This window comes from Aythya marila, assembly GCF_965140915.1.
Source record: "Aythya marila genome assembly, chromosome: 4".
Lineage (NCBI taxonomy): Eukaryota > Metazoa > Chordata > Aves > Anseriformes > Anatidae > Aythya > Aythya marila.
Window position 1 is genome coordinate 32,370,119 of NC_139045.1, and position 25,016 is coordinate 32,395,134.

At 45.3% G+C, this 25,016-nt stretch overlaps 1 protein-coding gene across 6 annotated transcripts in view; it reads left to right on the plus strand.

The window, feature by feature from the left end:
• FBXW7 (F-box and WD repeat domain containing 7) overlaps window positions 1-25,016 on the plus strand; it is a 164,950-nt gene that overhangs the window by 127,542 nt on the left and 12,392 nt on the right. For 5 of the 6 annotated variants that reach the window (XM_082758779.1, XM_082758782.1, XM_082758777.1 and 2 more), the window contains 5 exons: window positions 6,716-6,798; window positions 9,844-9,985; window positions 17,083-17,217; window positions 21,673-21,796; window positions 23,746-23,882. In XM_082758779.1, the coding sequence (XP_082614905.1) occupies window positions 6,716-6,798; window positions 9,844-9,985; window positions 17,083-17,217; window positions 21,673-21,796; window positions 23,746-23,882 (621 nt within the window). Of the gene's footprint in view, window positions 1-4,681; window positions 4,935-6,715; window positions 6,799-9,843; window positions 9,986-17,082; window positions 17,218-21,672; window positions 21,797-23,745; window positions 23,883-25,016 lie in introns of those variants that run through there. The other variant, XM_082758781.1, reaches the window with a different exon arrangement.

Here is a 25,016-nt window from a genome sequence, read left to right on the forward strand (position 1 = left end):
ACTTACAGGCTGTTTACAGTTCTGCTAACTACAATGCCTTGCTCTGCATGGGAATAAGGAATAATAGTGTGTGGAAAATACCAGTTTGAAAGCAGCATTCAAAATGCTTTGCCAAGAAACATTATATAATTAGTAAAACAATTTAGTAACACCTATCATACTTGATAATGTCTTCGCCGCTGTGTGTAAGTAAGCCTTTGAAGGCGATGTGCAGCTTAGTGCAGTGCCTCCTTCCTTGTGTGCCGTGCTTCCTCTTGCTTGCCTTGCTTCATCCCAAACTTCAGGTCCCTCCGTGCTGCAGGAATGGGTTATTGATCCGTGATGTGGTGAGCAGTGCACGTTGCAGGGCACTGAAGCAGGGTTGTTTGACTTGTACGCCGTGAGCTCGTAAGCTTACGTTTCTGTCTGTAACTCTGTGAGGCAAACCTGCTGCCGCGGGCCCTGCTGAGCCTCCCGCTGAAGCTGCAGGTACATGGGTTACAAATTCCTCCTTCCAGACTGCATTCCTGGGAGCCCAGGCACCTTTCCTTCCTCCTTCATGTGCAGGGTGATGGCCAATAAATCATAAATCAGAGGTGGCAGCCTCGAGGTCATGGCCTGGCCCGAGACAAACTGGGGGAAACCATGAAAACGTGGGCTTTCCAAAATCCCATCGGCTTGGTTCATAATGCGTTCAAAAAACCAGAGGTCTGACAGTAATAGGAGTGCCCTTTGGTAGGGGAAAGGCCTGCCCTGAATTACTTGGCTGAATTACACATTTAGCACTGGTCATGGGGTGTATTTTTCCTCCTCTTCTAAGACCTCACACCAGCTAGGCCCTAGCACCTGCCTGGCTCGTTGGGGAGCAGGGAGCTCGGTTCAGCACACCTCTGTTAGGAGCTGAAGCTGCAGTCAAATGTCAAAAGCAGATGGCAGAAGCACCTCTCCATGGGGCCGGAGCCTTGCCTGAATGGGAGCATTTGGCAAATTAAATGAAGTCTGTGGTCGGAGGGAGAGGTCATATAGAGAAGACAAAGCGCTGAGTGCTGCAGCTGCCCTAACTCGATTAGGAGCAGAAGGGAAGTGTTTAAAACACAGGCCGGACCAGATTTGAGAAGGGGAAGAATAGCGAAGCCTGACTGTCCTTCCTGGGCCTTCGCTGCTGCCTCTGGGCTAAATCGCACGCAGCCGGGGGCTTGGCCCCAAATTGATGAGGGCATTTGGTTTCCTGAGTTCCGGGGGTGAGGGGAGAGCAATCCTATTAGACACTGCACACAAACCCCTCCGCGGCGTCTCCAAAGGAGGCAGTCTGCTGCACGTCTGCTGAGCCTGCCGAGTACACAGGATCCCTCCTGGCAGCGTCTCGAGTGATGCATTTACCAATATTAATGGAGACACCAAACCGTACTGCTCCGCAGCTCCTCCCGCACACGTTCTGCTCGCAGGGCCCATATGTGCCTGTGAAATGCCAGCCCGCCCCGAGATGTTTCTCCAGCCCAAACCCCCCAAAATGCCGTTTCCTTTGGTCTGCTGCACCGGGATCTCCGTTCTTCTGGGGCTTGCGCAGCTCCGCGGGTGATTGCTGCAGCTCATCCCAGCCTTTCATTAGGAGTAATAGACGCTCTTAATTACAGCGTGCCACATGACAAACTGGTAAAGGTGCTAGAAATGGTGCCAGCAGGAAAAGAATTGGATGATGCGAATTTTTATTAATTAAGAGCTGGCAGGACTGACGGGAGAGGAGATTGGGCTTGTGTCCACTGGAAACTATGTAATTTTGGTGGAGACATTTTTAAAAAATGTCATGAGTTATATGCTGATTGTGGTTTTAAAAACTTGAAAACTTATCTTCAGCCGAAACGAAATGAAGCCAACCTTTGAAATTGAATACATATGAAACAGGGAAACGCAGCAATTTTGGGTTTTTCTCTTAAAGTTGTAGTGCTAACTATGGTCTGCCCCAGTGCATGTTAATTTGCGAGAAGCATTCACTTGATGCCATTAAGTGTGCTTGGAGCACGTTAAGTTCCTGCAGTAAAGATTATTGCAAATGCCAGGAAAGATAGAAACGGAGGCATCGTCCCTGCTGTTGGGCTCCCAGAAGCGTCGGAGGAGCCGGGGACTGACTTGTCCCCCGTTAAGTTTTCCAGGAAGACGCAGAGCGGAGCTGTGACCTGCAGCGCTGCTGGGTCTCCACGGTTGTGTTCGTTCTCCTCTGCTCCTGCAAGGTCTCAAATCATTCCTCCTGCTGCTCCTTGCAACTGGGATCGTGGCGTGCTCGTGAAGCTGAGCTTCCCCGAGGATGGGGGGCCTCCAAGGCAAGGGAGGGGGTGAAAGCCCTTTTGAGAGAGAGGTGGAGCAGGAGCCAGAGGGGCTCTCCTGAGGCTTGGGGGAAGAGCAGGCACACCCCTGGGACCTGCTGCTGCCTGGAGATGCACAGAGGGTGGGTCCCTGTTTGGGAAGAGGTGGTAAGGCTGTAGGAGAAAAACATCAGGTGGGAGAGATCCGTGTGCAGCTTTTGTCTTGTGCTCTCGGGAAGGTAGACTGCTAGACGAAAGACAGTCACCATTAAAATGTCAAAATCTGTCAGTGGTATCTGCAGCTAAAATTAGGAAGAACCCGAAACCCTTTTGTGCGCATAAATATCTGATGTGCCGAGCGCTGCTCCGCTGGCAGGTGGATGTTGGGGTTACCGCAGGGCCCTGCCCGCGGCGCAGAGCGTGGCAGTGAAGTCGGGGATTTCTTGTAGCCGTGAGAGACTATCTGCCAGTCATTATCGGAAGAGAAGGAATCAGCAATAGCAATACTCCAAAAGAGAGGAAAATAGTAATTTCTAATTATTATTCAACTCATTGACTGCTTACTCTGAAGCACATCTTGTTCAAAGGAGAAAAGCAGTCACGCTGGCAGGTTGCGCTTGTCCGTGGGCAGGGGAGAGGAGAGGAGAGGCGAGGCTGCTCCCGGGGCTCTCCTGCCAGCACCCGCTGGGACACCCCTGCTGCCAGCCCCCTCCGCATCAGGCGGGCCTTGGGAACGTGGCAGGGTGCCTCGTGTGTGCCCCCACCTCGAGTCCTGCATCCCACGGCGGCAATGTTCAGCTTCCTTCGTGTCTGGTGCTTTGGGTATTAATTTGCTTCCTGTGCTGATTTCATGTGTACACGCAGCCCGTGTGGGTTTTTTCCTTCCCCTCCGCATGCGATGCGCTCGCAGAGGAAGGCAGTAATAGTCCCCAGGGATATGTACGGCGCTCTTCACGTCTGAGGTATGGAGTCAACTCAAGACCATTTTGTTCTCATAAAATATACAGCACTGCAGTTTAATGGGTAATGGCATAAATGCCGGGGTTTGACAGGCAGAGCCATTTCACTGGGAGATGTTGAAGCGAGGGCTGGGGGCTGGCTGCAGGTGGCTGGCACTGTGCGAGGCCATCCTCGTGTGCCGTGGGGCCGTGCCTTCACCCCATCAGTGTGCCAACACCCCGCTGCTGCGCTCACCCGCGCTGAAGTATCAGTAAAGATGAGGTTTCTTTACGTACTGACGGGGAGGCTGAAGGCTCTTGCAGAAAGCAGTTCCTCTCCTTTACGTGCGTGCCCTTTTCCATACCTCTTGGTGTGGTAGGGGGACGGGGGCTCCCCTCTGGCTGCCAGGAGCGGCTGCGTGGCTGCTGCTGAGCACCTCCGGCCCCTGTGCTGCGGGGGGGGAGCCGCAGGTCAATGCTGCGTTTTCAGCCCGTGTTCTGGGGGTGCTCTGCACCCACCCCCCTCCCGTATTTATTTATTCGTTTATTTATTTATTTATTTTTGCTACTCACGCAGAAAACTTTGCAGAAGCACCCAGCCCAAGGAAAAATGGCAGGAGCCGGCGTGCCTCGCTGCCGCTGGCTGTAGGGGAGCGCACGGAGCCTGCCTGCGGGCGGCAGGGGCCTGCCCCAGCCCCAACCCAGCACCGGGGGGCTCGGGGCGCCCCGGGCCGTAAGCGTAGGGGTAAGGGGGCAGAGGAGGGGAAGCCCCTGCAGCAGGAGGGCTCCTTAGCACGGGGGGGCCTGGGGCTGAGGTGCGGGGAGATCCGGCCCAGGGGGTGCTGGTGCCACAGTCCCGGGGCTGGGCCGGGCCGGGCCGGGGGCTCCCCTCCACCACCCCCGCCTGCTGCAGCCGCTCCCCGGGGTCCTGTCCCAGCGCCCCTTATGTAACGCCCGGCCTCGGGGCTCCACTCCCGCAGCCCCAGACGCCTGTGATGATAAAGCAGCGCCTCATTCTCCACCTTCATGATTATTATGGTCATTATTATCACTACTGGCATTATTTTTATTCCCCCCCAGCCCACCCCAGCGCCTTTCCCCAGCGGGGGGGGGGGAGGGGGTGCAGCGGTGGCGTCCCCATCAGCGCCGCGGGGCTCCCCTGCGCTGCTCTGCGGTGCTTTGCCGAGCTGCTGGGAGCCGTGCCTTGCCGTGCCTTGCCGATACGCTCCGAGCCGAGCCGTGCCGGGGCCGTGCCGGGCGCTGCGGGGCGGGGCGGGCGCTCCCCAGCCCCCCGGGCCGCAGTGCCGCGGCGAGGCGAGGCGAGGCGCGCTGCGGAGGCGGCGGGAGGAGGGAGGAGGGACGGGGCGGGCGCTGGAGGCCGGCAGGCAGCGGGGAGGAGGAGGAGGAGGAGGAGGAGGAGGAGGAGGAGGAGAGGCCGGCGGGCAGGGAGCCGGGCTCGGCGCGGCGCAGGCAGCCGGGCAGGGCCGAGCCGAGCCGAGCCGCGCCGTGCCTGGCCGGGCCGAGCCGTGCCGGGCGCGCTCCCCGCGGGTCCCCGCCGCCGGCGCCGCCTGTGCCGAGCATGTCGGGCCGGGAGGCGGTGACCTACCTGCCGGACAAGGGGCTCTACTGCCAGCGCCTGCCCGGCCGCCGGGCGCGCAGGGGGAAGCGCGCCGACGCCATGGGCTTCTACGGCACCCTCAAGATGATCTTCTACAAAGTGAGTGCTCCGCGGGGCCGCACTGCGCACCCCGCGCCCCCCCGCTGCCCCCCGGCTGCCCGGGGCACGTCCCGCCCCGCCGCCTGCCCTCCGACAAAGTTTCGCCCCCTCCCGCCGGCCGCGCGGCCGGCGCGGGGAGAAAGTTGCCCGAAATCGCGGGAAACGAGCCCGAAAGAGGCGGCGGGGGGCTCCCGGGGCTCGCTGCGGGTGTGCTGCGGGGAGCCCCGGCGGTGCCCGGCCGCAGCGCGCTGCCTGCCGGCCTCAGCCCGCACCGCCCGGCCCCGGGGGCTGCCCCGGGCTGTGGGGAGCGGCCGGGGCGAGGCGGTGCCCGCGGGGTGCCCCCGGTGCCGTGCCCGCCTGGGGAAGCGCCGCGCTGCGTCCCGGGGGAGGCACGGCCGCAGCAGGGGATCCGCCGCCAGCCGCGGCGAGACCGCGCGGGGTGAAGCTCAGCCCCGCTGCATGCCCGAGCCGCGCTCGGCCACGGGTCCGCGGTGGCTTTCTGCAGGGAAAGCCACGGAGGCGGTTGAAAAGTTAAAAAAAAAAATAAATAAATAAAATGAATCAGGATAACGCGATACGGATCATCATCCTGCTTGCTTGGGTTTAATTTTTTTTTTTTTTTTTTTAGCCAGGTAGACCGATGCAATAAATGGTTAAATATATTCCAGCACGGTGTTAGAAAAGATCAAATCAGTGGTTTGTGTGAGATGCCAACTTTTAAACCGTGTACCTTAAAATGACATTTTTGGGAAAAAAAAAAAAAAAAAAAAAAAAAGGAAAATGGTAAAATTAAAGTCCGAGTTGTGACACAGGTAGTTCCTGCGTTCTGCAGCTTGCAGTTGTACGCAGCAGTAAGTATCCTTCTGCTGGCTCAAGTGCTCCGGTGTATCACATCTTTTTTTTAAAAAAAAAAAAAAAAAAAGAAAATGAAAACCAACAAAACCCACAGAAACTGCATTTAGCATCACGATGTCTCACTGAGTCCAAAAGCCTGTGGTTAAAGATTGCCCAAATATGTAGAAAGTAATCTTTATTTGTCTGGCTGGGTAAATATGGCTTTCACTGGTTTCCATCTCGCTGGTAATTTTTGCAGACTGGCTTCCCCTTTTAGCAGCTGCCCTGCTCATTATTTGGTTTTGATCACATCTAATTGTGGGTGACATTCAAGGCTGAGATTTACCGGGTTTCATCCTTAGCTTTTTTGTGAAAACGTCTGTTACTCTTTCGGTCAGTTTTATAAATGCTTCCAGTGTGCAACTCGAAAATAAAGGGTGCTGGGCAAAAGAAAAGATGTATTTGAATTTTTTTAGGCCATAAAATGGTATTTGCTTTATAGTGCAGACACGTTACCTGACATTTAACCGTTTGTGTGAGACTTTTAGCAGTGAATCTGGACACGGAGAATGAAGGGGGTGGTTTGGTTCTTTTCCTGCCCTCCCTGGAGAACAGGGAGAGAGCACTTCAGTAAATAAAGCAGCACCGAGTTCTGTGCACTTTTAAACATTTGCCTTTGGAAATAAAAGGAATGTAATTCCAGTGAGTTTGGGACCTCAAAACAGCATTACTGTATCCATGTGCCGTATAAAAACATGTATCAAGTATTGTTTAAAGTTAAAGCCGGAAACTACAATGTTGCTTTAAATAATCTGGTGAATGCTAACTTTGTTGAAATCCGCTATTAAAGCAGAAAGTAAAAATGGATTTGATTTACAGAAGTATGTATAAGTAAGGCTGGCCATGTAACTAAAACCATGTTGTTGCTCTTTTCCCTCACCTTGCAGATGAAGAGAAAGTTGGACCATGGCTCCGAGGTCCGTTCTTTCTCTCTGGGAAAGAAACCCTGCAAAGTCTCAGAATACACAAGGTAATTAAATGCAATAACAGACCCCTGGGTTGTGATTCTTGTGCGTATCCCGTCTTTCCAGTCTCGCTAAGCCTGCTTCATTGCTCCTCTCCATGTTAAAGCACTGCGAAGCGGAGGAAGGGGAGGTATCAGTGTTCATGTACTGCTTAGCTAATTTAAATCACCTACACTGAAGATGAGTTTTAATGAAGTAGCCAGACTTGCATTTCTTCAGCTGAGGTTTGTGTTTGATTCTAAATATAGCACGCCCATTTACTTGGAGTCTTTTCGAGGGCTGAGGCATTCCTGGGAATAAAATCAATCAGATTGTTAAAAAGGGGCATAACGATAAACCCTAAGACTATTACAAACTGTGATCAAATGTATCACTTCGCTATGGCAACAGGAATGAGAGAATGGAAATTTATGTAGGCAGAGCAGACCATCTGATGCGAACGGGAACACACACGTACTTGTTACCCACGACGTGAAATTACCAAGGGCTCCTCCAGCCCTGCCTCCGTACTACGCCGGAGCGGCACCGCGTCGCGCAGGCAGCGGCACGTGTGCGGTCAGATGCCTCGCAGGGCAACGCGCCCCTGAGCACGAGGGGAGGTGGCCGAGCAGGGCCCTGCGTGCACGCCTTGCAGCTGCAGGTCCTACTACATAGTTGCCATAACGATTGTGCTCTGGTGCCGCACTGCTTCCCATCATTTTGGAGCTTACACCATCACGCATTTTTCCCCCGTAAGAAGCATCAGCCCTCCCACAGGCTTCGTGCTTGCTGCCTAACACTGGCTGGGGATGTTATTTCTGTGAATAGCATTGTAGCGTTCAGCCACCGATGGGTCTCCCAAAAGTAACATGCATTTATTTCCCCTCCTTTAAGGGGCTTAGCAGGTGATGAGCGAAAAGTTAGGACAGTGAGGGAAAACAGGTTCCCTGGTTGCTTTTCAGACAGAAACGCTGCAGCAGAGAAGAAGAGGCAGCCGAGGAGCACATGTTGCAGCTCCCACGTCTCGTGCATTGGTAGTTTCTCCGGGCCTTTCCATTATTCTAGTGGAGGAGCACTCCCATTCACCCACCGGGTGGTTCCTGGTGCGACACGCCGCTCTCTGCACTCAGGTGAAAGTAAACAGCTCCGGAGCAAGGAAGGGGCGCTTCTTGGCAAGCATACCTGTGGCACTCAAAGGAACCGCTGTGCTTGCCCAGCTTCCGCAGCAGCCTGCCTGCCTGCTGCAGGTGGATGAGAGCAAACAGAAAAATACAGCAGGAACAAAAGCCTGCTGGCTTAATCTCAGGTCAAGGAAAGAGACTTTTAGATCTTATTTGGAATAGCTGCCTCTGAATGAGAACCAGTTCGCTGCAGAAGAAATTAAGGTGTAGCTGTTGTAGTGAGGCAAGCTCAAGGCTACGTGTTGCTCAGACCCTGTATAAGCCAAGTTAAGGGCCTTATTCTGGAGCCTAAATGAGAGGCCTTCTGCAAGGTCTCTGTACAGGTGATGAGAATGAGTAGGCTGTAAATACAGATTTGATTTAAAAAAAAAAAAAAAAAAAAAAAAAAAAAACGCTTTCTACTGTCATTGCTTGGATTTTGAGTCATTATTGACATAAAAGAATCCTTAAATAACATCTGATCCTCTCTCCTAAACTGTTTGATTATATTTTCTGTAATAATGTTTAGGCAAACGATGTGGCTCTTGTGTCTGCTTGGTTCATTTTCCATAGGATCAGGCGCTCTTTAAAATTGACAGTTCTGATTAACTTTGTTTGCATATAACAGGTAAAGCCAGTAAACAAATGTCATTAAGAGGATCCCTGATCTGTGAAACAGTATTTTGGTATTACCTTCTGTTTCTATTACTGCTCGGTGAAATTATCATTAGAAAGTCTATTCAAGCCATTCTTTACTTTTCTCTACCAGCCTGGGTAAATGCTAGAACAAGCTACGATTGTCCTTCAGAACAAGGAAGAATAAAGGGTGGAAGATTTGTAGATTTTGATGAGATACGTATTAAAATGGACGTGCCTGGCATCGTTCAAAGCTATTCCTCTAGCCAGTGAAATGTCAGTAACCCCCTGAATAAACACCTGCTAAAAAGTTGGGTCTATCATAAATAAAAGCAGAGGGTTTGGGTTGTTTTTTGTTGCTGATTTTTTTTTTTTTTTTTATTGAGTCCCACGACTGCATTTAAAATTTTGATGTTTGTGAAAACACTACAGCAGAGTTCCAGATTTTGTGGTGGGGACACAACGTTGGCATTCTGTGAACGAAGTGCTTTACATTATGTTTAAAAAAAAGAGAGAACTCAGTCAGCTGTATGACTCTAGGCTCCTACAATAGCAGCTTAATCCTGGCTTTTTTTAAAGGCCTGTCCCATACGAATGAGCTGTTTTTTAACGTGTCAGAGTGAAAAAATCCAACTGTAATTCAGGGAGCACCTTTGGCTCCTTTTCCCTCCTCACTTTGCCGCCCTTTAATTCCCGTGTCACTCCATCAACACACAAACTTTAAAACGCTCCATACGAGCACTTCAAAGTCCCATTCCAATCACCAGGGCGCTAGGATTGTTTGATAGTAATAGCTCTTTGTCAACAAAAGTATATTAAGAGCCAACAATAGCTATCTCTCCGTTTGTGGGTGAAGCAGCCATAGCACGTCACGTTCAGGTGAGACTGGGCTCGGGCTCCCGGCACCAGCAGTCAGAAGGCACAGGTGCAGCCCAGCAGAAAAGGACGCACTCTGCCAAGGAAAGGGATATGAGAACACGCACTTCAATAGATAGCCTGCTGGCCAGTTGATGGAGCAGTGTTTTTTTGGCCTTGGAGGAGTTTGCCCCTAGCTGGAAGATCAGTGCCGCAGTGGTAGCAACAGGTGAGTTTGTGAGCTTGAGGGCGCTGGCGCCGTGAGCGGCCAACGGGGCATTCCCACAGTGTTGGCTTTGCAGGAAGCTTCAGACTCCCAGTAACAGCTGCAACTTCTGCACTAGGTTTCCTCTTCTGCCCTAGGCTGTGACTGTTCCTCCATGTTTTACATGCAGCTTTCACTTCTTCTTTGTGTTCTAGTACCACGGGGCTGGTGCCATGCTCTGCCACACCTACTACTTTTGGGGACCTGAGGGCAGCCAACGGCCAGGGACAGCAGCGGCGCCGCATTACATCTGTGCAGCCACCCACAGGCCTTCAGGAATGGCTGAAAATGTTTCAGGTAACCAGTGCTTAGAGAAAGAGACATCTGGAGCAGCTTACCTCTGTGATTTAAGCACGGGCTGCTGCACTAAAGGCAGTCCTCGCTGTATATCCCCGAATGTCTCGGTCATTGATTTTGTGTACTGTTGAAAAAACAAATGGGCAGCAACTTCAAGGAAATGCAGTTGCCCGTTTTAGCTAGTTGCTGTAGAAACTCACAAAAAAATTACTACTTTCTCTGGTTTCTTAATAAAATAGCCCATACTGTTTGATGCTTTCACATTTTCTGCAAATTCTGTCCAACATGTAACGGCTGCCTCCATGGCCTCCAGCTAACGGGAGACATTTTCTCTGGGAGACTACCAAGTGTGAGCACGTGGTTTGCTTCAGTGTAGGTATAGCACTAAATTTACCATAAGTCTGGTGTCTTCTAAGAATAGAAGGCAGAGGAGTGTTTAGCAAAAATAGGTTGAACGGAAACTCGATGTGTATTTTTACTGATGTTTGAGTACTGAACACGATGTCAGCTGGCACACGCATGTAACATTGAAAGGAGAGGGAAAAGAGGCTTGCGGTATCTTTCCAACAGCCCTCAATGATGTCTAAAACTTTATTTGACAAAAAACAAAACAAAAACTAAAACACCCAATGGTGTGAGGCACAGGGGTACACAGTCGCACAGGTAGAAACCAGAGCCTGCATGACACCAGTTTGGTGGCAGCTAAGCCAATGTTGTGTGTGTTAGTACAGACACGCTCTGGGGCAGGCCTGTGTTCCTGCGGCACAAACTGTGTCCCAGACAGACCAGCAGCCTGGTTTTGAGAAGTAGGGATGGGTCCCAGTCATTGATTTGAAAAACGGAAATACGATGTCTTCAACCCTTGATTAATAAACTGTTGCTTCTAAAAATGTTTTCAGAAGGCATAAGTAACTAATAGAGGCATAGTTTCAATTACGATAACAGACATTTTCAAAGATAGAGCAGCAATATTGTAGACGTAGTAGCGAGCATACGATTTTGCAGGCAGGAGCGTGCTTTGGCTTGATTCACACTGCCACATAGTACCATTGATCTCAATCACTGTCAGCTGTGAACATTAAAATAATAACGTAGAACTCCATTCCCTCTTTATTTTTACATATTTATAATCTGCTTAAAACAGTGGAAGTCTGGAATTAACATATTCTTGTACACATCATCCAGTTTCTTAAACATGCTCACATGTAATTGGTACCGTGAGTCTTTTTTTAAGAGGGTTCATAGAAATATGTCCTTTTAACCCTCAGGGATCAGGCTTGAATGGTACTTTGTACATATCATACTTAATATAATGCGATGTTGTATTTTTACATTTTGTTAATGTTAAAGCCTTTGTACTGACAAAAGCTGTTTTCTGTGCAGTGCATAATGTGTATTTTCTGATGGAAGATCACTAGTTACCAAGAGTTACATATTCAAAAAAATTATGAAAGGCTGGAGTGTTTGAGAGCGTGACGCAAACATGCTTGACAGTAAAAAAAAACAACAATGCTATTTGCTGTTTGGTCAGGATTGGGAAAAGAAGTCCACAAGCCCATGGAAACTTTGCCTATAATTAGGTTGTTATTATTTTAGGGTCACAAGTACTGGTTTAGTTAATGGAGAAACTATGTTCTCCATTAACTGCATAATTAGATACTTTCAGGTTTTGAAAAGACTCAGCCGCAGCAATAATTCCTGGATTCTGATCTGGACTCTTCAGAGAGAGAGAGGCCTCTTTTTCAGGACCAGAGACCAGCTAGCAGCACTCGGTGATCACCCCCCTCACTGGTAGTTTGTATTTTATTCTCAAAAGGGGAGTCCCTTATTTTGGAACCCAAAGCTTTCAGAGCCACGTAGCTGCATTTCAATGTTTCACCTCCTTGGCTAATGCCAAGCCCCTCATTTTCTGCATGTTTATTTTCCATGTGAATTTTATGAAGGGGGCAAGGCTTCAATAGCCAAACGTTGAGAGCACAGCCTTAAAGTAAGGGGAGCTCGCTCTGCCCAGAGGGCAGAATTAACTGGCACAGGAAGCATCATTCTTGCAATACGAAGATTTTCCCATACAGAAACAGAAATGGGAGGCCTTTCTCCTTCATGCACTTTACGCCTCCTAAGCCTGTTTAATAGCACTATCTGATTTTATGTGAAAATATATTTCCAATTAATTTTAAAGCTAAATTTCCAGGGGCACATTAGCTGGACATATGTTCTGTTTGAAGGTAGAACTGTCCTTTGGCACAGAAGCCAGCAGTAACAAGTGATACTCGGTTATTTCGAGGTTCCTCACCTGTACATTGGCCTTCAGTCACTCTCCTTTGTTTTTTTTTTTTTTTTTTTTTTTTTTTCCCCCAAATTTAAATGCAAGACCACTCAAATACTAAGAAAACAGGGTGTGTGTCTGAGTTTTGTTGTCTTGTTTTTTGTTTAAACTTATTTTTGTATGTTACTGCTGCTGCTGTGTTTTGTAGCTGATCTAGGGTTTTTTATTGTGAAAATGACAAAAACTAGTGCAGAAAGGAGAAACATCTGGAAGTACATTTGCACTTTCCCTTTAAAAATGAAGATGTGTATTGATTTCAATGAAATGTTAGTCTAGAAACAAAAATAGAAAAGTATTTTGATAGGTTCAAGCCATTTAATTTCTTAAAGGCCTATTTATTTTTTCTGTTTCGCAGTGGCTCTTGGTTTCAGGTCTTTTTAATGTCCACCATAAGATTTTTAAAACTCAGTGCCCAAGTGTATCTTTACAATATTTTTTCTTTTGTGAGAAGCTATTTTTATTTTATTTGGAACAAGAAATATTTTTAAGTCACCAAATTGCTTGCCATAAGGAAAAAAATCAGCTGCGTGCTAAACTCAGCCAGAGACAGTCCTGCTGTAAATATTACATTCCATTTTTCTCTTTTCATTCTTCCTACTTCACTTGCTTACATTGCTGGGTTTTATTTCAGTAACGTGATCAACAAAATTTGGAATTTTCTTGAAATATGTTGGAGTGCACATAGTGATGCTGAGAAGTTGCTCCGTAGGCAGTAAGTACAGCACTCGCTTTGAGTAACTAGTGAACGCTGTTATTTTACTCAGATTGGAAAGATTGTTTCCTCCGTGGTTTAAGATAGTGTCCACAATCCTCCTCCCATTGAGGGCTGGCTAGAAGACTGTTTCTTTCTGCCACACAGAGCTAACTCAAATTACTTACCATTCTTCATGTCATACTCTTCCAAAGACTCTTGTGAATGCACACATGAGTGGTCCAGCTCTTACACGCAGCTGGTGGTCAAGGTTGTATCATAAGCAGCATGACAGCAGCACCCCCTTCGCAGTGTAAGGTCAAGGTTTCAGTGTTGATGCACAGCCCTTGCACCCTCAATGGGAAGGATCCGCACTGCAGCACTTCCTGCAGGGGGCTTTGCTTGTTTGCTACATCTGTCCAGACTGGGCTACCCTCTGAGGTGGCGAGGTGCTCGGTACCTAACCAGGGGCTGGGCAGCAGCAGGACCCCCGCCAGCCTCTCTGCAGGGCTCTGTGGGAAACAGCACAGCTCTGTTAGCAGAGCGCAGCAACAGAGGACGGCACCCTAAAATTGTACCACGGCGTAACGTGTTCAAAATAGCTGTCCTGAAGATGCCTGGAGCAGAAAAAGGATCTATTTGCTACAAACTGGAGTTGTGCAAACTGGTGTTAACAGGTTGGGGCTGCGTGACAGAAGAGTGTAGCTGATGGTAGAGCAGAGGCACAGAAACAGAAGGAGATGATGAAAGGAGGGGAGGCAAGTCAGGCGGGAGCAATGAAGTGGAAGTTGTAGAAGCAGCGGAGATGTTTATGTTGATAGAAAGCTGTTTGGCTTGCCTGAAAACGTGAGGAAAGAGGTTTACGCGCAACAGCGAAGGGGAAAAGGAAGGGGTATTTCTCAGGTAGGCAGTGCCGTGGTTGCTGTAGCAGCATCCTGGATGATGAGATGGTATCAGCCAGACGAAAGGCGAAGCAAGACCTCCCTGGGGCACTGGGCAGGGACGAGGGAGATGCTGTGTCTTAGGATTTCAGATCACTGAAGGAGCACAGCAGCAGCAGCAGTCCCTGCCGGGCTCCCCAGGGCTGTGGGAAGGAACCGTGGAGCTGCCTTTCCTAGGGGAAGCCCTGCACAGAACAAAAGCTTTGGTTCAGTTTTACATTAAGCTTAAGTTTTGAAGACAAGGAAAATGAATTAAACACATGCATTTTACAGACAAAGTATGTTCTTTACAGGGATCTTCAATTTCAAAGGGGATCACCTGGTAGAAGTCCCAAGGTTTTCTGGACACTACACCAAGTGTCTCAGGCCTCTCCGGTCATCTAAAACATTTGAAACTTTGCAAACTGTTTGGCACCCATTTACTACTACTTTTTTTCTGTTTTCTTTCCATCTTTGATACTTGTTTACTGTTGTTTCTCATCAAAGCCACAAACTTACTTCTGCTCAATGCAATTTGGTGCAAACAGATCAATCTTTGGGGTCCAGAAACACAAATTTCCTAGTCTTGCCTTCATTAACAGAAACATTAGTGTTCATCTGGCAAGATTACTCGCTTCATCAGAATGGTTCCTGCCAAGAGCTTCCCTCACAGACCCTTCCTGCCTGTAGCTGGGGGTCTGTGTTTAGGTGAGAGACTGAGGGGACAATGTCCTAGAGAAAAAAACACGTGTTGGCAGCTGATGGCTTAGAAAGAGCCCAAGGTACCTGCCCGTATCCATCCCATAAGGATGGCTGGACAGGTGACAGGGGTGCTGCTTTTATTCAGTAGCATCTCTTTGCAATTCTTGTATCGTCTCCATTCTCTTCTCTGCGCAGCTCTGAATTGCTCTGTAAAAATAGAAATGCAAGAGAGTTGCAGACGGTGCACAGTGAAATTATTAATTAATAATGGGTTCACAATTGCCACCAGTGTTTGCCACAGCAATATGCAACGCTGTTCGGGTTGATTTGTTTTAATTTAGTGTAGCTGCTTATAGACTAAGAGTAGGCTGACCTTGGAAACTTAGAGCGTGAGGAAGTAGCACAGGTATTAGTTTTCCTTTCTTAATTCTCCTAAATTCAAATGCAGCTGACAGCTAAGATGACAGATTGCAACCGCTTGTACCTAACAGCAGCAAAGCTTGGGGTAAGTGGAACAAGCAATTGGAAAGGCAGAGAGAGGAACAGTTCCTCAGAGCCTGCTAGATGGAGAACTGTTCTGGGATGTAGACGTTTCCATCGACGGAAATTGATAATGAAAGCTATTTATAACGACACCGCTGCAGTTTATGCTGAGAGACTTGTGTCTTTTTAACACTGTGAGGTGTTGGCGACCCGAGATCTACTAACACCTGAGGCACAGAAACCCGGGTCTCTCGCGGTGACGATATAAAACACGTGTGGGGATGGGGAACGCTTTCCTGGCAGCTTAGGCCATGTTTCCAGTCGCCAGCAGCGTGTGCAGAGGCTCAGCTCACAGCAGCTCCCTTCCTCGGCCCCTTTTCCATGTCCATCGTGGCAGATGTCAGGCTCTCTCGCGCGCCTGCTGTGGAGCAGGCACGTGCAGATGGGTGGCTGAGCAGCCACGTGCTGGGTGCTGGCTGGTAGCTCCTGGCACGTGCTCCTTGCGCAGCTGAGGCAGCGCCACGCCGCTCTCACTGCTCTGCAAGCACGGGGGCACCTGAAAGCCAGGTGGGCAACTGGGACTTCTCTTGGCATTCCCAATGCTTCGAAACCTTCATCAGGGGAGATGATGCAACACGATGATCTTCTCACAGCAAGCAGAGCAGGGTATTTACTTGCTTTTCGTTCATCTTCAGAAATCCCCCTTTCTCCTCACCTTGCCTCATTGTGTACAGAATCTTGACACAATTGCCCGTGTTGTAGTGTTGCAGGGACCAGAGTTAATGGTCAGGCTCACATCCAGAGAGCAGGAATGTACAGCATAAGCAGTAAAGGCCCTTCGATACATGGCAGATTAGTACAGAGATCTTAATTCTAAGGTACCTTGCCTTTTTTTTTTAATTTAATTTCTCTTAGCCTCTCACCATAACTGTAATATAATTTGTATGTGCTAATTTACTTGTAAATGTCACTCCAGAAGACATTGAAGAATGTGGATGTGAATTTGCTCTCAAAAACTGTGATGTCTCATTTTCTATCCTCTCTAAGGCTTTATTCATGCTCTAATTCAGTTGCTAAATCAGTTAGCAATGGCTGTTGTCTTTTTTTTCTCCAGAAGAAATTATTTTTTCTTTAAATTGTTTTCACGTAACAAATCTAAACTCTTTGAGGAGCACAGATGAGTTGAAGACATGCTTTTCAGATGTGCAGTGTATTCAGTTTCTAATTGTTTTCTACAAATGATGCTACTAATCTGCTATGCTCTCAGACGAGTGCCTTATTGAAATCTTCAAATTTTATGATGCCCATTAGTAAAAATGTGAGGTAAGGAAATTTCCAGTCAAAATTCTCTGTTTATTCAAGTGTAAATTGATGCCTACAAATACCCGTAGGTTTATAGCCAGGATCCTGAAATACAGCATTGTTGCTTAGGGACACACCACAGTAATAAGCAGGCAGTAAGCCAATGTATTACTAGAAAAAGTTTCTTTTCTTTCCTTTCCTCTCATTCCACTGAAAATTTTTGGTCTGTCAGATGAAACGCTAAGGTTAAAAGTTGTCATCTCACTTGAACGTAAAACGGAGAAAGAGAGAGCGCGCGTTCTGTTCCAGCCCCGTCATTGTCAGTAATATGTGCATAGATTTCATCAACTTCAAAAGAAGCTTAATTATTTTAATTATTATTATTAAATATTATTATCTATTTAATTGCTAATCTGTATGTGTGTGTGTATAACAAATTCTTTCTTAGCTTAAGAATCAATGTAGTAATTTGGAATATTTTGTGTTGATTAACTTCTCATTTTTGTGTAATTTACATGAGCATTTATCTTGCTGGCTTTTTATATGCTTATATATAGGTCAGCAAAGAAACTTAACTTGTCTTTTTTTTTTGGAAAAAGCAACAGCACTTACTAATATAAACTATGCTTAATGTTTCTTTTTTTTTTTTTTTATATTATTTATTTTCTTGCAGAGCTGGAGTGGACCAGAGAAATTACTTGCTTTAGATGAACTTATTGACAGTTGTGAACCAACACAAGTCAAACACATGATGCAAGTGATAGAGCCCCAGTTTCAAAGAGACTTCATTTCCTTGCTCCCAAAAGAGGTGAGAAACACAGGGTAATACAGGACTGGGCAGTGCGTCATCTGCTGCCTTTTAAATACTTCTGTGCTAACTGTGGCGTTCATTTTTGCCAACAAAATGAAGTAAACTGATGTTTAAAAGGTCCGTAAGTTGAAACACTGCCATACCATAGTAACTGTTGTTTCACATTAACATACCTTTATGTTTTGATGGGCATTTAGATACCTGGAAATATGGATGACTCCGTTCAACAAAGTCCCCGTAGCTTTACAAATATCTCTGTATCTTAATTGGGCTGGCAGCTGTATTTTTGTTTTGAGAACCAGTTCTTTTACATAGAATGTACACACACATTTCCTCCAGATGTAAGGCCTCTCTGCGCATTGTTCTGTAAGGATAAGCATTGTCGTTTAATGCTTTAAGTACTATATTTTGGTGAATATTAGTTTTGAATTTATTTTAAACAAACTAAACCCTAAAGTCTGTACTGAAAAAAACAACCAAAGTAAACCCAGAAAAGCCCTTCTTGCTAAGGATAAAGGCAAGCCCTAATTAACTAGATATCCTGCAGTAAATCCTGTATGGCAAATCTGATCATATTGTATCAGGTTAAGGAGAAGCTAAGACTTAGATTTGAGTGTGTGCTTTGCAGCATGTGTAAGTAAATGTCATCCACAGAAGAGTAATTCCTGATGTCCTCGCCATTAGAACAGGGGGTTAGACGTGAAGGATTATAAACCCATTTTGCTACAATTGTTAAATGAATGCATGTTAGCTCATTTAGAAATGATATTTCTCACCCCAATTGATTTTATCAAATGGGAACTTGTTTTGTTGTCTGGAGTGAGGAGGCAGTGCGTTATTTTTTGTTCCAGACCTACTACATGTTGGGTTTGCCATGTAAAACTTCTCATGAGAACTGGTATTTTTAAGTCTTCATTTACCAACACATCTGAAAACAAGTTCTTAGTAGATCCTCTGGTGCTAGGATATGGTTGCTATGTTTAATATGCCCTTACTTACTGTGGGGGCTGTTCTGCATCTCCATTTCTTGACGTTCTTTCTGGTGTATGTTCTATTTTTGAAATACTTGGATGTACATGACCCTTCTTCCCGTTTATCTACTATCATATCTCTGTGGATTAGGAAATGTCACAGCCTTCCCCTGGGTTTTGCTGGTTAGCATTTGTAAGGCTCGGGAGCAGTTTATGCAGTGAATGTTGACTTAGTGCACATGATGTAAGTATTTACAGAAGCGCTGTGTGGTAGCCTTCATGTATGTAGGGGATGCAGCGGGAGGAGAAGGGTCTAGTAAGATCTCTGGGTTGTTGCCACCTTCATGAAGAAGCTGCCCAAGGCAGCCTTAGTTCAGAGGCAGAGGAAGAAAGACGCTATTTAGATTTTGGGAAAACAGAAGATATTTTGTCACTTCACTTCTTATTAAATCAAAAATCTCAATAATTGATAGCAGTAACTCACAGCTGAGTTAGCTTTCTTTGCCTGACTTAGTGCCAAAACTAACTCAAGTACAACCAGTGATGCAGTTGCATTGTAACTAATGATCATGTTGCTACTCAGTTTTAGCAGTTTCTTCACTACAAGGCTTTGCTATTTAGCTGTAAAATATTTCTTCTCTCTTATTTGTTCTTTAACTCCACCGTAAGATACGTGTGTGTTTAATTTTATTTATTTTTAGTGGTTGTGCTTGCCTCTTGAAACCAGGATTGTCAAGTGTTTAGTTTCATGAAAGGCTGGCTTGGCCATGGAAGCTGGCTTAAATCATTTTTGCTTCCTAGCCCCCAGTTACTGTCACCAAAATCAACTGAGTTAACAAAACAAAAAAATCAAGCTAACGCCATCTCGCCTCCATGTTGGAGATCATTAACCCAGATCGCTTCTGTCCCCTGCCACCCCTGCTGGCTTCAGCAGGGGGTGATGAGTAAGTGGGGGGAAGCAAGAATAATTTGGTAGGGTCAGTAATTCTGTAAGCAGGCTTTCCTACCAAAGCCAGCATCCTGTGAACACACGCTCTCTTGAGTTGTCACTCTGCATTAACATCTCCAGGTGTCTCCCACGTCGTGTTGTGGTATGCAGTGCGGGGATTTTATTACCTAACCAGGACAGGAAGCACATTCGAGCAGGAGGCCGCTTCTTCAGAAATGCTTTCGGCAATAGAGAGACAGTAACTTAATACCTGAATAACCAAGAAAATGTTTGCTTTCCTCCTGAGGAAACCTGCAGTCAAACAATTAATCTGAAATAATACTTGTTTTCTCACGGAGCAATTAGAAATAATTATTGAAATTACTTGTTTGTGAAAACCAGGTCTGGAAATTAACAGATGAGGAGTGTTGTTGAAATCCGCCAAAGTCTTGTTGGTGCCATGGTATGAGTGGAAGAGAAAGTGAGCGGCAGCGTGTTGTGTTGGGTATTATTAACACTGGGAAGGGGAGTAGGGCTAGGTACAGCTGAGTCAAAGGTCGATCTTTGCTACCTGAAGCCTTCTTATAACTAGATCCGTGAACAGTGACAGAGGGCCTTCAGCTTTTGTGTGCTGCTAATCCTAAAGTCAACTGTGAGTTGTGTTGACCCTTGATGACTACTTAGCCAAATATAGTCTAAAATAAATGTCACCCATATGTAACCTGTTTTAAAAATCAGTCGGCTCAGATTTTAATTAACGCTACCTTAGCAAACATTCATACCTGTATAGATAGGACAGGTGATATTTAAACAAACTCTTCTCTCGGTTAAGGAACATCCAGCAGAAACAGAAAGGCTCTGTTCCGTGCTTTGAGTCTTGCTGTGTGTGACCAGCTGTCTGATATGCGTTAGGAAACAGGGTTTCTTCAATATTTTTACATATCAGGAATTAAGTCAGAAAGTCTAAAAGGACGGGCACAGTTGTTGCTTGTGTATCAGAGAGCCTTTCAGCAAAGCCTAAATTCTGACTCCATAATTGAGTAGGGACAGAATGACTGTTGTGCAGCTGCATGGCCTGGGATGCACATGGGAGCTAACGTGCAAGTTGGGGCACAGATTCAGCAAATGTGGAGTCCTGCATGCTCGCTGTAGGCTGCAGGTGATGACTTGCAAACAAGGTGTGTAAATGCAATCAAAATGCAAACAGTCCTGGCATACTGAATTTTTATTTCCTGCTCAGTCACTGATGGGGCTACATTACTAAAAGCAAACGTTTCTCACGTAATAAGGTCAAAAATCTTTTGAGGTCAATGGCCTATGGTTATGACTTCCTTACTGAATTTCAGTCTATGCTTCTTTAAAGGGCAGATTCTATTTATACACAACACAACTCCAGTTAAGAATTAAATACAAAAATTGTAAGCACAAAAAGATATGTCAAGCAGCAGTTAAGGTGGATGATATGATTTCCCTGATAACTTTTGCATCCTAGTCCTGACAAAGACCCCACTATTTCTAAACGTAAGTAGTTGTTGTGCATCACTTTTTATCAGCAATGTTTCCTCTTGAGTTTTTAGCCAGGGCAGCCACTTTGCTGCCTCTTATGTTTTTATTCTCAGTGACTGCGAAAATACGTTGTTGCTGTTCAGTAGAAAAGCTGTAGTCATCCATGATACCCTTAAGGATATCAGTCCCTGTGTTTTGGATTGTGTTTGAGATGCCTCAGTCCCTGTTTAAGACTCCAACACATCTGAAGGTATTTCTGGAGATTTGGGGCTTTTATCATGGTCATTATATGGCTTAGCTCAGTCAGCTGTGCTCTGAGTGCTGCCGGTAACATTTAATGTTGTCACACAGAAAAGTTCAACTTCAGTTTGTCTTATGCTGCTTACTGGGATTTCCCATGTGTTGTTTTTTTTTGGTAACACATACTATGTGCAATAGCAAAGTTATGTGTTTCAGGCCCTCTGCATCCAGGTCCATCAAACTCCCTGTAGCATCCCTGTATGTTTGCATTCTAATCAGAAATTGAGCAATGTGTATGCTGGGCTTCTGCAGCTGCGGAGTACTTTTGAACTTGAGTACAAATAGCATTTATGTTTTCTATATTTGAGCTTCCTGCATGATGTTATTCATCACAGCATTCCTCATTTGGTCACGTAGCGTTGTGTTTTCCAGTTAAAACCTTCTGGTACATTTATTAGATAAAATATTGGAGACATGATTATTTTGGTACAGCCGGTAATGGTTTGTGGTAATATGGATGACATTTAAAAAAAGCATAATAGCCAGTGATTTCAGCTGACATCTATTCTCCTGCAAATAATATACATTTTTGATGTGATCCATATGGATTTAGTTATCTAAGATGATTGCTATACTTTTCATGTGCGCACTGGAACAAACTGTAGCTCTGTTAAGTTTCTGAGAACATTTAATAATTTATTGTTTCAATTTTCCGTATTTCAGCCTCTGATGTGTGATAATACTTTGAGTTACTTCCCTTTTCCTTTCAAAAGCAATTGAGAAAATATGCTCCCTTTTTTTTCACAGCTGGCACTGTATGTGCTGTCATTCCTGGAACCCAGGGACCTTCTGCAGGCAGCCCAGACATGCCGTTACTGGAGGATTCTGGCTGAAGATAATCTTCTCTGGAGAGAGAAATGCAAAGAGGAGGGTAAGGCTGAGCAAAAAGATGAATGTAACGGTGTTGCTGCCATAAAAAGTGCAGTTCATTTACATAATAAGCTTAAAGTTTTACAAAGGGAATTCAGATGACTTTAAATTTACCCGTTTGAGCTACGTGGTGCATATCTGTGTTGGAAGTAGGAAGCAGGAATAATCTGTGGGCTGCTAGCAATGAAACTAGACTTAAGTTTGAACATCCTATTCATAAGGGTGTATACTTGGGGTATGTTTTAAAAATACTATTATTTTGGCTTTGTCAGGACTGGCTTTATTCAAAACAGAAACAAAGCAAATACGAGCTAAGATGGAAAAATGATAGGTGCACAGTCTTGTAAATAACATGGAGGAAGAACTGCAGCGGTTGGGTAGAACAGGCCCTGTAATTTAATGTCAGTTGTAGGAAAATTAGCAGAGAAATTTCATAGGGTAGGGAAGGAAGGTGGTAACTTGGTTGCTCAGAGAAGGGGCTGCAGTTCCATAAGCCCTGTAGATTGGACAGCTCATGCCAACGCAAGAAGGTGTGGTGGTTCAGCAGCAGTATGAACGGGCAATAAAAAGCTTCCAGGGAAACAACCTCCTAGTTGAAAACAACAACAAAAAGGTAAACTTGTATTTCTAAGCAGAAATACATGAACAAGGAAGGAGTCAGTTTCTGGAGGCAGAGCACGTGCCTGAGAGCAGTGTCCTTACTGGACGTGGGCAAACACAGGTACCGTCCAGTCTGCCTCAGAGTCCTGAGAGAAGAACTTGTGAAAGGTCTATGCAAGGGCTTTAAAAACGATGACAGAATACATGAAGCTGGGTATTTTTAAAGGCTCCCTAAATTAATGAGTTGTTCTTTTGCAATGGAAATCAGGTGTCTAACCTCATAAATCTTAAGATTCTCCTCTTACCAATTTCAGTGAAAAATGTATTAAGAGGACAGAATGAGAAAAAGGAAAATGTTGAGAGGCATGAGTCTGCATTTGTGAGCCTGAGAAGTAAAAAATAAATAATAAGTAAAAATATGTACAAATAAGTAAGAATATGTCTAGGAATGAGAGCACTGCCAAAACAGTATTTTAGCCTGTTTAGACGTAGTGAGGTGCTCAGTAATATGAAGGCACAGTTAATTCAAGTCTTGCAGATAGAAACACTAGAAAAAGGGCTAAAAGCAGAATGAAATCACGTAGTGGCAACAGACAAGACTCAGGCTAGTAATGAGATGCAGTGGAGAGAGATGCTGTGTAGAAGAGATGGATGGGTGAGAAAGAGAATTGGGGAAAAAAAAAGAACACACACACACAAAAACCAACAACCTATAGTAGTAAGGCTGAAACAAAGCACTACCTCTTAAGTACCAATTCAGCCAGGGCACAACTGCACATAAATTGAAGCCAGGCAAGGGCGTAGCTTTTTGAAAGAAAATAAAATAAATAAAGAGCCCACTAATATCAAGAATCACAGTGAACTCAAAGGTAACAAAGATACATGACCAGAGAGGAGGTGCACACAAAGAAAGAATTGCTTTTTGAATGGCTTTGAAATGAGAGTATGAGCGGTTGTGGAGTTTGCTGGTTGATACTTATTTGAAAAAGGCAATATTCTGCTACATCTCCTCAGAAAAAGGGATCCAAAACCAAGGCAGTAGATTGCTAGGAAGGAGTGATGAACAAGAGCATTTTCAGCCACATGATTACCGTAATGATTGTGCTGGGAAGACCAGGAAAGATGTAGTATCAGGAGCAGGGTGGTGTCACTGACAAAATGCAAATGCTGGCATGGAGAAGATGAGCAGAACCCTCTGGCAGGAGGTTGTTATGTCAATGCAGTATTTAACTTCAGAGTTCACGGTAAGGTTTGGAAGGGAGAGAAGTTGTTTTATTGGGATTGGACTCATCACTCCCTCTTCCCCCCCACCCCTTCTGTTTTTTAATTTTTTATTTTAACCCATTTTAGGGATTGATGAACCATTACATATCAAAAGGAGGAAAGTAATAAAACCAGGCTTTATACATAGTCCGTGGAAAAGCGCGTATATTAGACAACACAGGATTGATACCAACTGGCGGCGAGGAGAACTTAAATCGCCTAAGGTAAGTTTCTGAGCTATGGACATGGTGCCATGAACAAAGCAAGGTCAGCTCCAGTTATTTATTTTTTTTTCTTTTTGCTACAGACTAGCCATGCACAAAAAGCAGTGTGTTTTACAAAAACGAAATGATTTGTATTTTAGCTTACCATGTTTTTACATTAATTTCTGAGCACCATGTTAGGAAATCAAAATGCAATGCTTCATATAACAAAATTGTTGCACTGCTGTTTTAAAAAAATCTGCAGAATTTGGTGAATGCCTATGCCAGTCTTGTGAGGGAGATAATCTCAGAGACTTGATTGGGAATACTTTTATTTAAAATTAAACATACAAACACGCGTATTTGTAGAGCTGGGCCACATACCTACACAAAAACATTCTACAACCATTCTATGACCATTTCATGCTTAGTTTAATAGATATTCTTATAAATTGAGCAACACAAGGCAGTAACTGTGTTTCATATTAAGATTTTGTTTTTTAAAATATTAACATATTTAGCAATATTGATTTCATATTCTCATTAAGTCCTTTCCAATACAAAGATATGAAGCAATACCTACAACATTTTTAAAAATAAATTAGCAACTGTCAAATCAAACTCATATTGAACTAGCAGTAAAAAACATGAAGAAAAAACATATATCCTTTTAGACAATTTCCCTGTTTTCTTGATTCCTGTACAATGAAACAGTAAGAACAAAAAAAATTCCTGTGAAAACCCTATGGATATATCCTGCTGTTTATTTGGCCGTGACTTATGTACATCTCTGGCAACGGCTCTGTATTTCTTGCCTTGATACGCCACATCAAGTTATCTTGGAATTATTATTAAAATTACAGCCTCAGGCATTAGCCAAATGCCCATTTCATTTCGATGAACATCTTGAAGAGTGCTCAGATATCTTGAATAAAAGCATTTCTGTGTGTTCTGATAACTATTCTTTTACTGTATTGCAGTAAAATACACCGGAGTTTTTCCCAAATCAAGTATTGAAAATCCTACATCTGTGGAGTTAGATTCCAATCCACATTTCCAGCACTTTAAATGTTCTCTTTTTCTTGTATTTCATTTAATTTACTGTTTATAGTTTTTTGACTTTGGTGCTGCCTGGCATTTAACAGATTACAATGG